This window comes from Spea bombifrons, chromosome 2 (assembly GCF_027358695.1).
Source record: "Spea bombifrons isolate aSpeBom1 chromosome 2, aSpeBom1.2.pri, whole genome shotgun sequence".
Lineage (NCBI taxonomy): Eukaryota > Metazoa > Chordata > Amphibia > Anura > Pelobatidae > Spea > Spea bombifrons.
The window spans coordinates 110,516,926-110,532,371 of NC_071088.1; the positions used below are offsets into that span (position 1 = coordinate 110,516,926).

Below are 15,446 nucleotides of genomic sequence, written 5' to 3' on the forward strand. Positions count from 1 at the left end.
ACAGGTAATACTGTCAGGTAATGCTACATATATAAGCACCGAAAATAAGCCATATATATGTAGGCACCATTTTAAGAAAAATAAGATTTGCCCCCCAGCATCCAAAGAGAAACATTCTGCATTTTAGCTGAGACAATGGAGATGTTGGTTTATGAATAGAATAGTTTCCTTTTGATCACACGCCTCCCAATCGATGTGTGGGTGCTTTGTGAAAACAGGGCTTAGTGCGAGGACCAGGCCTGCTGCCCACTCATCTCTGCAGCAGAATGGAAGAAAAGCTGCAGCATCCGTAACCGTGGAAACCAGGTCAAGTCTCGCGAGTGGTTCCCACATAGCTCATAGCAAAGACTGGTTCTTGGGCCGAAGTCTCGCGTGACTTGGGCCGGGTGCTTCCGGTCGGAGAGGACAGAAGAGTCGCTGCGGTAAGGGAGAAAGAAGAGGAGGGGAAGGTAGGTGATAAAAATAGGCAATTCGATGGCAGTATTGCTACCTGGGCTATATACATATATATAAAAAACACATTTCCATTATTCATACCAGGATTCCATGTATAAAACACCATTACTCACTTTCCTCCATCTTAATGTTAAATAAGGGACACGTACCTCAGTGCTACATTGACTTGAGGGGCACCCGTCTCCTTAGCAAATCCTCCATTAATTAATACACAATGACATCAGCATTGTTTGCCTCCATCCTTTAGATGTCATAAATGACATTGCTCTGCTACGGACACATGCGGCGTCTGCCAATATGTTCCATTCTCAGGGAATCTGTATCCCCAACGCAGAGCACCTTCTGCTGTAACACACCCGCCGGGTGTCAAAATCCCGCCACACACACGGCTGTTCCACCGAGACCTAGAGAACTCCTGTCACAGACTGATGTCAGGATTTAACATGCATGGAAACCGAGTGCCTGTATGACTTCATCAGTCTTATTAGATCAGGAGCAGCAACTCACTCAGTTCCAGGGTTCCTCATGAACACGCACTATGCTTTACCTGCTCACAGGTTCAGGGGCAGTTAGGTAAAGCATGTTTGGACGTGGCTGCCCTATAAAAGAAAACAAAGCAGAATTCTGTCCCAGCTGCCTGTGACATGTATGGCTGCTTGAGCCCTCCCCTTTGATCACCCCAATAACACTGGAGCAGCATGTCAGGTGTGTCTCTGAGTTCAATCACTAACCTACTACACAATACTATGGGGATGTGTGCATGTGACTTCCCAGTGCCTGCATATGCTCAAACATGCTGAGATACCCAGTACTGCTGACAGATGTCTCCATACAGTCGCCGAGTGAACAAGCAACATTTCCTAAAGGGACAGTTTGGTGTCCCATGCTGAGTTACCAGCAAAGAATGCCTGTTAAAATATATAATACGCGTCCTTCAAAATGGGGGGTTGCAGTGCAGTATGCCCTATGTGGTACTATATTTGCCCTATTTGGACCCCCACACACACACAAACTCTCGAGCTGAATGTCAGGGATTATCGTACAGGGGGCACAGGCAACAAGGACCAAGTGTTTGGTCCAGCATATCTCCTGCAAGCCAAGTAGCTGGGGAATGGGGAAGTGACAAACATGGAAATACCTCCATGCATTGTAAGGAGTGGGGGATTAAAAAGGATCACTCAGCTATCATGTGTATTAAAGTGCATCCTATGGAAGTAAAACAGTGCTGGGATTACTGGAACAGGGATCTGTGACAAACCTAGTTTGCGTCGTTGGTTCCTAAAGATTGTTTGACTTCCCTGTTAATTCCTTCTGGCATCCATATTGAACTATGTTTGAATTAAGCCAAAAATCATACATGTGATGTTTTTATTTGAACACGGGCATTATTTGCATGGGCATTGAAGCTTTTGAGAATTTGATGAACCGATACTTAATTGGATGCCTTACATTATTGCTCCAAACGTTATATGATTATATCCTTTAAAAATACAGCAACCCTACAGTGGTCCTTTAAACTGAAAGGGAAAGATCTCTCGATATCCACATGTCCTTGACTATGTGTTTCACTTTTCCATCTGTGCTTTACTCACAAAATCCTAGACTTAGACATAGATATACATGTGTACATCTAATATGCTGGATACATATCCATTCTTTGTATTTATTTTTTTATTCAATACGTAGTTTTATTATATTAAATTAAATTATATCAACTACTTACAGTGCGTAAACTTGTGTAATTATATATATACAGATTTAAAGAGAACCATCACATGCAAGATAATCCCTATTCCTAGCTCATCCACCTATATACAACAAAGTAAGGTTATTCTTTTTCATCTAGAGTCATTCACGTTTAGAAACAACTTTAGTTTCTCTAGAAGAATCTGATGTCGGGAGAGTTTGCAGGAGAGTTCTGGTTTCAGCTCCCTCACTTCACTATTCATTACAAAGGCAAACACTGGCAAGTTTCACCAGCCAAAAGAGCTAAACTGGCCCTGCATAGTGCATATTTTAATGAGAAGGAACTAAATCTCACTAATTTTACAATGCATTATACAGGGCCAGCCAAACTCTTCCTGCAGCAGGAGATCACTCCTCATAATGTATGGTGAAGTCAAGCAGGTGAAACCACAGCTGTCCTTGAAACTGTCAATTTTCCCCTTTGAAAATGTCTGATTAAGTATTTTCAGTATCATCCAGCTTGCACCTGATCAAATAGAGATGCATTCCGATACGGTCAACCTGCTCTTCAGCCAATTTGCTGATAGATCATCCTGCTTCTGCAGTCACGGACAGTTATTATTTATACAAAGTCAGTACAGGGCAGCTGTCTACTGGGAGCAGCGCGTGACTTAACACCTGCATAGCAGTGCTGCTTGCTCAAGGAGAACAGTTTGTGACTTCTAAAGTGCAAGTTGTTTTTTTTTCCAAAATGTGTTAAGTTTATTGGTAGGTGTTAAAAATAAATGATTGGAAAATACATTTTACAAATATATGCAAAGTAGCAGCAAAATGTAGTGCTCATGCACAACAGAAAAGTCACTTTTGTATTAACGGATATATTAACGGATTACATTCTTAAAAGTTGTACTTTTTAAAAATTCCTACTTTTGTCCAAGGATGGGATATTCTGTAATTCGCTCCTTCCCTTGTATTTATATGATCATGGCTACACAGTATCAGAAATAGCTGTGTGTTTACATTATGAGAAATGCACAATTATAGACAAAAGCACAAGCATCCAATATACGACCAAAGCTATGTGGACAACCCTCTTAATTACTGAGTTTAGATGTTTCAGACACAACCATTTCTAACAGGTGTATAAAATCAAGCACGTAGGCAGCCATTGACAAACAATGGCAGTAGAATGGGGCGTACTGAGGAGCTCAGTGAATTTAAACGTGATACTGTCATAGGATGCTACAGTTCATGGAATCTGCCTGGTTGCCTGTAGAGTCGCTCACTGCAGCTCTGCAAGCAACAACAACTCACAAATGCACTTTTAGCTGAATCGGCGCAAATTCCTACAGACATTCCAAGCCTTGTGGAAACCTTTCCCAGAATAGTGGATGCTGTCATAGCCCCAATGCAGTGGGCAGCCAATTCCATATTAATGGCCATTGTTTTGGAATAGGGTGTCCAAGCTCATATTGGTGTGATGGTCAGGGATCCACCCTGGCCATATAGTGTAGGTGGAGCAAAGGAAGCAAGTTAATCCATCTTACTTCCAATGCAAATGTAATTGAATAATTATTGGAAATGAAAGCATTTGAATGCAGTGATCCACCAGTGACTTTGGAGACCATTATGATGTCGGAAAATATCAAATATTAAACTACAAAACTTTTGCAGAATGTGGGATCCATACAGGATTTTATCTCTATCGATTAATATGAAAAGGCACTGAAAGCTAGATATAAAATTTCTAACTGTAGCAACTTGTAGCAAAATTCTAACTTGATCCTGGGGTTCCCCAAGCTGTGTTCCCAATCAGTAAAAGGTGAAAGATTAATTTCTGCTGAAGAGAAACCAGAGTACCATTTGTGGCAGCGGAGGGCCTCTGATAGCCTTAGAAAAATCAATGAGGGCAAGAGAGGTGCATTCAAGAAAAAAATTCCAGACGTTTACTTCACACATCTATGCTAAGAAACACATCTACATTCTATTACTACATTACTAAGTCATCATAATTTAATTTATAAAAAATAAAAGCATTCAGTGTTGCCCAGAGCTATTTAGAGGACGTATTTAATAACATCTGTTTTACTTGCTGCTTGTACTAGTCCCATTAATATTCCCCTGGTGTCCAGCTGTGCCACCTTTTTTTTTTTTGCTGACATTTTTATTACAGTTTTATGATGGGTCCTGGTTTATCCGTTTAATTCTGCAGCATCCACTGCTGGCACATACCAGTGTCATATACATTGATTTTTAGAACTGGTACGCAGTCAGTACAACACTTAAAAGACTCAAACTGACCAAAACGAGTACAAAAACATTGAGAGCCCAATCGCGCTGTGTTCCTTACGCCATCAGAGCCCAATCTGCGCTGCGTTCCTTGCTCCATGAGAGCCCAATCCATGCTGCGTTCCTTAAGCCATCAGAGCCCAATCCGCGCTGCGTTCCTTACACCATCAGAGCCCAATCCGCACTGCGTTCCTTACGCCATCAGAGCCCAATCCGCGCTGCGTTCCTTACGCCATCAGAGCCCAATCCGCGCTGCGTTCCTTACGCCATCAGAGCCCAATCCGCGCTGCGTTCCTTACGTCATCAGAGCCCGATCCATCCTGACATTATCAAAGCTCAAACCATGCTGCACTTTAAGATCGTCAACAAATTCATGCTGAGACATTAATGCAGCAAATCTCTTCTGCTTTCCCTATGACAGCATCACTGAGCTCCATGAGACAGCTGCGTGAAAAACCCATTATTTCTTGCAGTGCTGCGTTCCCTGAAACAGAAATGCACCAAAGCCAGGCTGTATCAGCTTAAGACACAGATAAATCAATACATTGAATTCTGAACGCACCAAATTCATCTTAACCCCCTAAGGTGTTAACATGCAAAACACTTTATCTTCTCTCATAGGTGGTAGCGCACCAAGTCCACACTGCATTCCTGAACACAGGAACGTGCCAAATCCAAACGGTGCTCTCTGAGAGATCAATGTGACAGCCGTGCTGAATTCTAATAGCTCAAAATACATGCGTTTCTGCAGGCTGCATACATCATTATCAGAAATAGATTCCCTTTACTTAGTGCTGGGTCAACCTAACGTCTTGTGACGTCTTATCATATGAGCAAAATATGTAGGGCTGAAACAACTAATCGATAAAATCGATAATGAAAATCGTCAACGATTTTCATTATCGATTAGTCGAATGGATTTTTATCGATTATAAAAAGAGGTTTTTTTCAGAGCAAATGCTCTGAAAAACTCCTCTCCTTATATAATCCGACCTCAAACAGAGATCGGATTATAACACCGGAATCCAGATCCCCCGCAACGCTGCAGGGGACCTGGATTCCCCTCACTGTCGGCCGGTCTCTCACTTCTGTCTCTCTCCCCCCTCCCATATACCCCTCTGACTCCTCCCCCCTCCCATACATCGCTCTGACTCTCTACTCGGCTCCGTTGCTGACAGGCACTTTCACTGCAGCTTCATAGAAGCCTCAGCGTAAGTGAAGGTGAGTAACGGAGGCTGTCTGTGCGATGCAGACCCCCACCGGCTGACAGAGAATCGAGGTCTCCTGCAGAGGATCATCCTCTCTGACAGCCGGTGAGGGTCTGCATCGCACAGACAGACTCCGTTACTGCCCTTCACTTACGCTGAGGCTTCTATGAAGCTGCAGTGAAAGTGCCTGTCAGCAACGGAGCCGGGTAAAGAGGCAGAGCGGTGTATGGGAGGGGGGAGGAGTCAGAGGGGTGTATGGGAGCCACCTTCCCATACACCACTATGGCCAGTGGGAGGGGGAGGAGCCAGAGTGGTGTATGGGAGGTGGGAGGAGGCAGAGTGGTGTATGGGAGGGGGAGGAGCCAGAGTGGTGTATGGGTGAGTTATAGTGGTGTATGGGGGCAGTTTGGTAAATAAAAGAAAATATAAACAAGGCTTTTTTCTCATAGTTTTTATTAAATATGAAAATATGAATTAATATTTACTAATAACTTTGTATTAAAACCTAGTTTGAGAAGCACTGTGTTTGGGTTCTTGTAGCTTTTATTATTATGTCAGTAAAATAAGAAGGTGAATAGAGAGAGAGAGGCCATTGTGATAAAGACATCAAAGTGTAAATTGTACGTTTCTTATTACATTATTTTAAATTAAAAAAAATTGCATTTTTTTATCCGATTAATCGAAAAAATAATCGGCCAACTAATCGATTATTAAAATAATCGTTAGTTGCAGCCCTAAAAATATGATTTAGTGTCCATGTATGGTTTAATAAAATATTGAATCCATGGGATTTTCTAAAACCCCATGGATCACCCTGCATGGTTTCTGTATAAATGTATTACTTTACAGAGTATGAAACTAATACATTTCTCAAAAAATAGAGAAAGACTTGCCTGTGCATTATTTTAATAGTCTGATTTAGCTATAATCCTAGAAATTTGACAGTAAATAGTTTGAAAGAATATGTGTCTGATCCTATCCAAGCCATAGATGTATAAATTACCAGACAACAGAAGAGTACTTAATGCACCAAGACTCATTCATAAGACTCATTCATGCCGATAGTGTGCATAACATTATATCTGGCTCAGCATACTTTGCTGCCACTGAACCAGAGTGTCCAACACATTCTCTCTGATGGAGTCTGCCGTGTATGTTTCTATCGTAACAAACCTCAGAAAGTAAAAACAAAAAAGTAAAATATTATAATCCTTAATCCTGTTTTTTTTTCTCTTTTTTAGTAGCTTTTTTCTGGTACAGTGTTCACTTGGAGATCCCCGTGTCAAAATATTAGCATTTGGTGTTGATGGTTACTGTATGCACGTTGTTAGGATGGGCTTTCTTGTTTATTTAAAGTAAGCTTAGAAACTTATGGTAGTATTTATCAAAGCAAAATGCAGCAGATTTAAAAGTCTGGCGAAAAGAGCTAAATATAACACCGTCACCGTGTTATCAAGTAAGAGATTGAGTTTTGCTAAATCCAGCCCCGGGATATCTTGATTGTATCATAAATATATAAATGTTACTGTAGTGTGTTAGTGTTTGTGAGCACAAGACGTTAGCATGTGTCTGTTACTATGTGGGGTTAGAGAGTGTTAGTGTTACAGCTGGTGTGTGTGTGTGGGGGGGGAATTCCATATTAACGCCCATGGTTTTGTAATGTGCCGTCCAACAAGCTCAAATAGGTGTGATGGAGTCCATTTTGCATGGACATGCATGCTTAATATATTAGAGTCAGGCTGTGAAGCATCACTGTCTTTTCTTCTTACCCTGGCTACCTCTAATGAAAGCAGAAACCATAGGTAACTATGCTTCCTGCTCACTATATCACTTATAATTTAGTCAATAGGAAGTGAACTCCCATTAAAATTAATCGGAGAAGAACCCACCAATCATGGAACTGAGCTCACATACGCATGATTGGTTACCACTACTTCTCTTGATTTATGGGAGTGCAAAAACACATGCGCAAAAATATATTTAAGTACTTCTCCTGCTTTCAGGGAATTAATGAAAAAGTGTTAATGTCTAGCTTCTGACATCATAATAATACATGCACTTACTTGCGTTGAGGGTTGATGTGGTTGTTTTGCTACCGTGTTTCCCCGATAGTAAGACACCCCCGATAGTAAGACGTATCGGGGGTTTCAGAGGGGTCGGCTAATATAAGCCGTACCCCGAAAGTAAGACATATGTCTTACTTTCGGGGAAACACGGGGGATTTGCCGGGTCCGCCACTCTAAGGGGCCGGGAAGTCCCCACCAAGGCCGGCCTTACGTGTCTGCGGCCGCACAGGATTTAAATTAAAACATCGGGGGTTTTTTTTAACTTTATTTAACATCCTCCATGTTAAATAAAGTTTTTTTAACTTTATTTAACATGGAGGATGTTAAATAAAGTTGAAAAAAACCCCCGATGTTTTTATTTAAACCCTGTGCGGCCGCAGACCCCTAAGGCCGGCCCCTTAGAGCAGGGCCGACCTTTGGGGTGTGCGACCGCACAGGGCGCCACACTCCAGGGGGTGCCAACCTGCGGCACCCGGCACCCCTCCAGAGACGGACAGTAATGTCCGCCGCTGGAGGAGCAGGCTCGCAAGGGAGCGGTATCGGAGGTCTTTAACAGACCTCCGGCTCCCTTGAGTGATTTTAAGCCGGGTTCAACCCGGCTTAAAATCACTCAAGGGAGCCGGAGGTCTGTTAATGACCTCCGATACCGCTCCCTTGTGATCTGCGCGGCAACAGCTGTTGTGCGCCGGGGTTTCTTGTCAGATCCCGGCGCACAACACTGAAGCCGCGCCCACCGCTGTCCGTGCCCTCTGAACCAGGAAGAAGACAGAACTGAAGAAGAGGAGCGAAGAGGAGGAAAAGAAGCTGAAAGAAGAAAGGAAAGGTAGGAAAGCATTAAGTGAGAGTGGATTGGTGTATATGTGTGTGTGGATTGGTGTATGTGTGTGTGGATTGGTGTATGTGTGTGTGGATTGGTGTATGTGTGTGTGGATTGGTGTATGTGTGTGTGGATTGGTGTATATGTGTGTGGATTGGTGTATATGTGTGTGGATTGGTGTATATGTGTGTGGATTGGTATATGTGTGTGGATTAGTGTATATGTGTGTGGATTTGTGTATACGTGTGTGGATTTGTGTATATGTGTGTGGATTGGTATACGTGTGGATTGGTAGGTGTGTTGATTGGTAAGTGTGTGAGAGTGATGGGTGTTATGCTGTACCATTTCCAATGTCTTTTTCATGATCTAATTATGCTCTAAAAGTACATCATAACTCCCATCACTCTCAATTTTTTCCCAATATAAGACATACCCCGAAAGTAAGACATAGTGGGGCTTTTAGGGATAAAAAGAAAGTAAGACACTGTCTTACTTTCGGGGAAACACGGTATCATTGAATGAAAGCTGGGAACTTGCAGTCCACCAAGGCCCATTACTATTTGACTTACAAACATTTGACGCAACTATATCCTTATGGTAGCAGATTGTATTGCCTTGATTTTTTTTTTAAAATACAATTTTAATGTATGATTTTTTTTATCATCTTGGTTACTAGATGCATTCTATTATCTCATTAGTTCAGTACATATCTGTCATTTATTACAGACGTTGTATGAACTTTTTCAACGGTATTGCTATTTGTGTGATTTCCATTCGAAATCCACATATAATGTGCATATCCTATGAGTTGCCCTCTTTTGAAGGTTTTAAATAAATAAATAAAGTTCCGTGCAAAAGATTTTTTGGGTATTTATTTTCAATAGTGTGTTTTAGCTTAGGATATCTGCATAACATATCACATTTTTTACATTGACAGACAAACATTTATTACACTTACCCACAAGAACATCTCTGAAAAAATATAATCATGGGAAACATCTTTGGAAACCTATTGAAGAGCCTGATTGGGAAGAAGGAAATGCGAATACTCATGGTGGGCCTTGATGCTGCTGGTAAAACCACCATATTGTACAAACTGAAGCTCGGAGAGATTGTGACTACGATCCCCACCATAGGTATGATCATTATTTATAAATTGTGGCAGAATGGCCAGGTTTTTCACCAAAAAAAACCCACAAAAATAGCCACCAGGATGCAATTTGCTTGAGATTTTTTCACATACTAAATATTGCGGTGTTTAGTGATACAAAAAAACAAACAAAAACAACATAAATCCTACTCCAGTTTGGAGAGTGACTAGACAAAGCTTCTGTCTATCAACTGGCCAGGTAATCCAGTCCCAGTTATAAATACCAATTCCACCAAAAATAGTTTGTATCACATGTCTGATCTTCACTCACAGTACCTTTTCCATGGTTTAAGGATTGCCTCCTCTCTCCCATACAGGAGACACCAAATACCTTTGCAGTCTTAATCTCTTGCAGCGTGGTTTAATTACACCCTCCTGAAGGAACCTGTATACAAAAATAATTTAAGGCAGAACATTCTGCTTCTGTTTTGCTGTAATATAAATTATAAAAATGAGACCTCATTCTTAAAACCACAAAAAAAAGAAAGAGTCCATAGGTGATAAACTCTGCATGGCATTACTCGTATAAGAGACTGTAGGTACTTTTGATGGATTTGTTTAGTTATACTAAAAGCCGGGAAGGTTACAGTTCCACTTCCATGTAACTTTCCAAGAATGGTGTATAGGCGCAGAATGAGTTCAGTTACAGGTGCCGCATAGTTAGACAAAACACTGATTGTACTCTCTACTATCGTAGGCAGGTAAACCTGAGCAGATCTGTCATAATAATCATCAGTTTCTATGGCATGCACCTATTGCTTCCTGCTGTTGCATCACATGGCAAGTTTTCTTGGTAAAAGTGATGAATGAGGCACAATTTTACATGATCAAGAAAAATAATATTCTGGCAAAGGTTTAATCATTCATCAGTGCCTAGATTGGTGAATTTTAATTCTGCATTTAGTTATAAAAGTGGTAAGCCATTATTATTATTATTATTATTTAATATTCAATTTATACAGTACAATTTATTATTGAAGTGATTTGTATTAAAATAAGATCTGCATGTACGGCTTCATGTGTTGAAACTGCTGTGGCTTTGCAGTTTTCTTTAGGATGTAAGTGAATACCAGCATCTACCGCACTTACATAGGCGCTGGCTTTAACTCGTGCAGCACTAGAGATGAGATCTATGGTGACATTTCTGAGAACACTATCCAAATCAATACAGAGTATAACAAAAGGCTGCTTTACAGAGCCAGAGCGACAAGTAGCTTGTATGAATTCCTTCTATCACTGTACTGAATTACATTTAGATACCAAAACCCTTCTCAGAAATAATGTTGTGCTAATGCTAGTGTTTGCCACATTTAGAATGCTAATACTTCTCTGAAGTCATACAATACAAGGAAAAGCCCATTGCTAAATTAAAAGGCTCTTCACTTCCCTAATGGTATAGACGTGTACCGTGTTAACCGTAGAAAGAGAGAAAGCAAATTTGGGAAAGATGATACCTTTATTGGCTAACTGGCGTATAATGGATTGTACGTTTTTTTTAGACTATCTAGGGCTCTTCTTCAGGCATATTAATAGGTCTACTTCATCCCCTATGTTTCATGTTATGTAGAATAGCATAGGTTTGCTGTATTATTATTATTATAATTCATTTAACTCGGTGTGTAGCTGGACCTAAATTTTAAAAAAAATCTATGAAATGGCTAACACGATATCTTTTTTTTACATAACAGGCTTTAATGTGGAGACTGTGGAATACAAGAATATTAGTTTTACAGTGTGGGATGTTGGCGGCCAAGACAAAATCCGGCCACTGTGGAGGCACTACTTCCAGAACACTCAGGGTGCGTCTCTCGTGTGAATTTTGTGAAAAGCTTCTCTGTTGTGGGAAGTATGAAAAATATATAGTGTGTTCCTTGCAAAGGTATTTAGGTCCCTTTAATACTGTAAATCTAAACCACAAAGAATACATTGAAATGCAGTAACACCAGATCCATTTGTGCCTCCATCTTATATACCGTATTTGCTCGATTATAAGACAAGGTTTTTTTAAGAGCAAATGCTCTGAAAAAAGACTCCTCGTCTTATAATCGGGGTCGTCTTATAATCAGACCTCAAATAGGTCTGACTATGAGACTAAGATCCAGATCCCTGGCAGCGCTGCAGGGGACCTGGATCCTCCTGTCTTATGCCCCCCCCCCCAAACTTACCGGTGCTTCTGACTCCCAGGTGTGTAGCCCTGGGCAGCGTGTAGATGTCTACGCAATTCGCGCAGACCTTCCCCCAGCTGTCAGTGAGAATTCCCCGCATCGGAACTCTCCTCACTGACAGCCGGGGGAAGGTCTGCGCGATGGACGCAGACAACCCCCGCTGCTAACCGCACCTCCTTCCGGCTGCAGCGGAAGTTGTCTACGCGAGTCTACCTGCTGCCCCGACTAGTACACACCGGGGAATCAGAAGCACCGGTAAGTGTGGGGTAGGGGGAGTGTTAAATGGGGGGCATAAGGCATGAAATGCCTTTTAACGCCCTTAATGCCACTCTGCCTCCAGAAATGCCTTTTAACCCTCTATATGCCACACTGCCTCTTGAAATGCCTTATACCTCCCTTAATGCCACTCTGCCCCATAATATGCCTTTTAACCCCCTAAATGCCAGAGTGGCATATAGTGGTATAAGGCATTTCCGGAGGCAGAGTGGCTATAGGGGGTCAAAAGGCATATCATGGGGCACAGTGGCATATAGAGGGTTAAAAGGCATATCATGGGGCACAGTGGTATTTAGAGGGTTAAAATGCATATCATGGGGCACCATGGCATATAGGGGGTTATAAGGCATTTCTGGGGCAGAGTGGCAAGCCTGGGGGCAGATGTGTATAACTGGGGGAGGGGCAGGTTGGAAAATAAAAGGAAATAAAAACAAAATATTTTTCTCATTCATAGCTTTTATTGAAAAAAAATAGTTTACATGAACTAACATTTACTGGTAAAACTTTTTTCCTATAGGGTCGTCTTATATTCAGGCTTTTTCTTTTTTCCTAAATTAATATTCAGATTTTGGGGGGTCATCTTATAATCAGGGCCGTCTTACAATCAAGCAAATACGGTAGATGAAAGAATTTGTCCTAATGAGGGATTTGAGTTTTAATGTAAAGTATCACACAGAACAAAATGTATATATGCTACATGTACTCTGTAATGTAATACAAGAGAATTATGAGGCGCCTGAATACATTTGCAAGGTACAGGTTATAGTGCTGGATAAATATTTTTACCTCTAGAAGCCCACACTGGCAATGGAAAATCCATCACTCTAAATCTACACACAGTGTATGTTAACACACTACAAAACCCTGTTTATTTAATAAACCAAACATTTCTTACCCAAGAAATCTTAGATCAACACTCCCCTTACTAACATGCGACATTCTTCTATAAAATACTATAAACTTCCTACAAGTGACATCACTAATGCTTTTCTCTTCCCCAGCATTATCTGGTCTATGCTCCCTGTAAAGTGAATGATGAACAATGTCTCCTCCCTTTTCCTGTTAGGGTTAATATTTGTGGTAGACAGCAATGATAGAGAGCGAGTGAATGAGGCACGTGAGGAGCTGATGAGGATGCTGGCAGAGGATGAGCTGAGGGATGCTGTACTGCTGGTTTTTGCTAACAAACAGGTCAGTTTACGGTATAAAACTAAAATATCCACAAACGGGTAAATTCAGTAACGTGAGTTTCACCTCCTTCGCTGCACTATTCATTATGTATGGCAATTCCTGGCATTTGTCTCCTACAAGAAGGCCTGTGCTGGCCTTGTATAATGTATAGTTCAGCTAGTGAGGTGACTAACTAGTCTTACCTCTTCTGCCAACCTTTTTTTTAACAAAACCCCCAAAGATTGCTTGGCTAAAATTATCTTTAATTGATATAAATCTTTATTTGAGGGCTACAACAAGGGAACGTGTCTGTAAGTGTCTAAAGAAGACTGACTGTACTGATTATGTATTTTTATTGTGGAGGTTATCTAACCTTTCATTTATTGGGAGCTATAGCTGACTAGTGAACGAGTTGGAAACTTTCTATGAAAACGTATTGGATACGTATATTTAACCGTTTTATTATTATATGTACTATTTCACGTTTATTTTATTGTCTTTCTTTGTGCAGATTGCTTCTGCTAGAATAAATGTATATAACCACCTCCCTTCTCCAGGAATAGAATGTGCTCGTTCTAAAGTGGTGAATAAAGAGCTAGCAGTAGCTCGCACACCACCTGTTGGAGCCCCAGATTTTATAGCATGACATATTGCTGATTCCATTCTTACTTCATTTCTTACGCTGCCAGCAACAGATCATCATGCTTTGTGTGTCTTAAGCATTACAAGTATTTGCTGGACTTAAGTTTCTTTATGCTCCAAGACTGTAAATAGTGGTATGAAGCATGTTAATACCAGTGGCCATAACAGTCATTACACAGTTATCCTGCATCCAAAATAATGGAGCTCCTTGCCGAACCCTAAAACCTGAGGGGGTGGGATGAAGGATTGACTTGTCACAGAAAGTGGTGTTAATTTTGTATGAGATTGAGAGTCTCTACCTGCTCCTCAGTCTCCCCCCTAATTTTCTTTACAGGACCTGCCCAATGCTATGAATGCCGCTGAGATAACAGACAAATTGGGGCTGCATTCTCTGCGCCACCGCAATTGGTACATCCAGGCTACGTGTGCCACCAGTGGTGATGGTCTCTACGAAGGGCTGGACTGGCTAGCCAACCAACTGAAGAACAAGAAGTGAAGAAGTGTGTCCCTACCTCCGCCTCCCCAGCGTGCACCTGACTTTTCCTCCCCCATCCCTTCCGTCCGAAAGTTCATCTCCTGCCCAACCGGGTTGGGGTTGACTTCTGGCACAGACCACAGTATCCCAGCTATTTATCCTGGTTCCACAATTGCTTTCTTTGCTGTTTTGGTTTGGGGTGTTTTTATCGGGTGCTGTGTTTCTCCTGACTCATTCAGCTGCTGTTACTTGCTTTTTTATTTTCTTGAAAGAGTTTGGGAGGGGGAGGACTGCAGAGATATGGCAGTACACGCCACAGTAATCCACCCCTGTAGACAGGGTCGGTGAAAGGGAATGATTTGGGAGCTGTGCTGTTTTGTGTCTGTATGTTCTGTGGAAGCTTCCCTGTACAGAAGGTATTTGGCTTCTTGTGTTTGTTTTCAATGCAAGTTTTTTCAGTGCTTTCGGTGAATTTAACAGAGAAACACTATTTCTAACACACTGTATTATTTGCTGCTCAAGATGGGAATTTGCCAAGACCAGTTCCTAACATTACAGTATTTGGCCATTTTTATTCTTGCCTAACCCCACTCCTTAGTCCTGTAGATAGACAACATATTATTAGAATGGAGTTCTAAAATCAGTATGAGTCCGGTCAAATGGTTTTGCAAATTTAATTACATTGGTGTCTTATTTAAAAACTCAAACCCCAAATCATATGAAAAGTAATGTCAAAATGAAATTAGGCACACGTTGCATAATCCATAGAAAAAAATTATATTACATTCAAGATTATTGTATCCAACATAATGCCTTAGCATCATGAGATTTGCAGTTCACCACCAGCCACAATGGTATGCTTGGGTAACAGCTAACAAGATTAATTAAATACAATACAATACTCCCCGACCCAGCCCAGTTTTCGAGAAAGGGAACCTTTATGATATTGTTTGTGTCTCAAAATTTTAATAATTTTAACATAAACGTTATTTCAGTTAATCCTATGAATAATCAGAGAAGAGAGCTCTTTTTATTTCAAATTATTG

The 15,446-nt window shown here is 41.1% G+C and overlaps 1 protein-coding gene across 1 annotated transcript; it reads left to right on the top strand.

The window, feature by feature from the left end:
- Nucleotides 1-376: 376 nt before the first annotated feature.
- ARF3 (ADP ribosylation factor 3) lies at nucleotides 377-15,125 on the top strand. Its single transcript, XM_053455579.1, has 5 exons — nucleotides 377-449; nucleotides 9,460-9,658; nucleotides 11,361-11,471; nucleotides 13,180-13,304; nucleotides 14,260-15,125. The coding sequence occupies exons 2-5, from the start codon at nucleotides 9,511-9,513 to the stop codon at nucleotides 14,419-14,421; spliced, it is 546 nt and encodes a 181-aa protein (XP_053311554.1). The 5' UTR covers nucleotides 377-449; nucleotides 9,460-9,510; the 3' UTR covers nucleotides 14,422-15,125.
- Nucleotides 15,126-15,446: the final 321 nt, after the last annotated feature.

Bases quoted from the DNA above. Each gene is read 5' to 3' on its own strand.
- ARF3 (XM_053455579.1), top strand. From the start codon at position 9,511: ATGGGAAACATCTTTGGAAACCTATTGAAGAGCCTGATTGGGAAGAAG. The intron at 9,659-11,360 runs GTATGATCATTA...TTTACATAACAG, and splicing joins GACTACGATCCCCACCATAG to GCTTTAATGTGGAGACTGTG. The intron at 11,472-13,179 runs GTGCGTCTCTCG...TTTTCCTGTTAG, and splicing joins CTACTTCCAGAACACTCAGG to GGTTAATATTTGTGGTAGAC.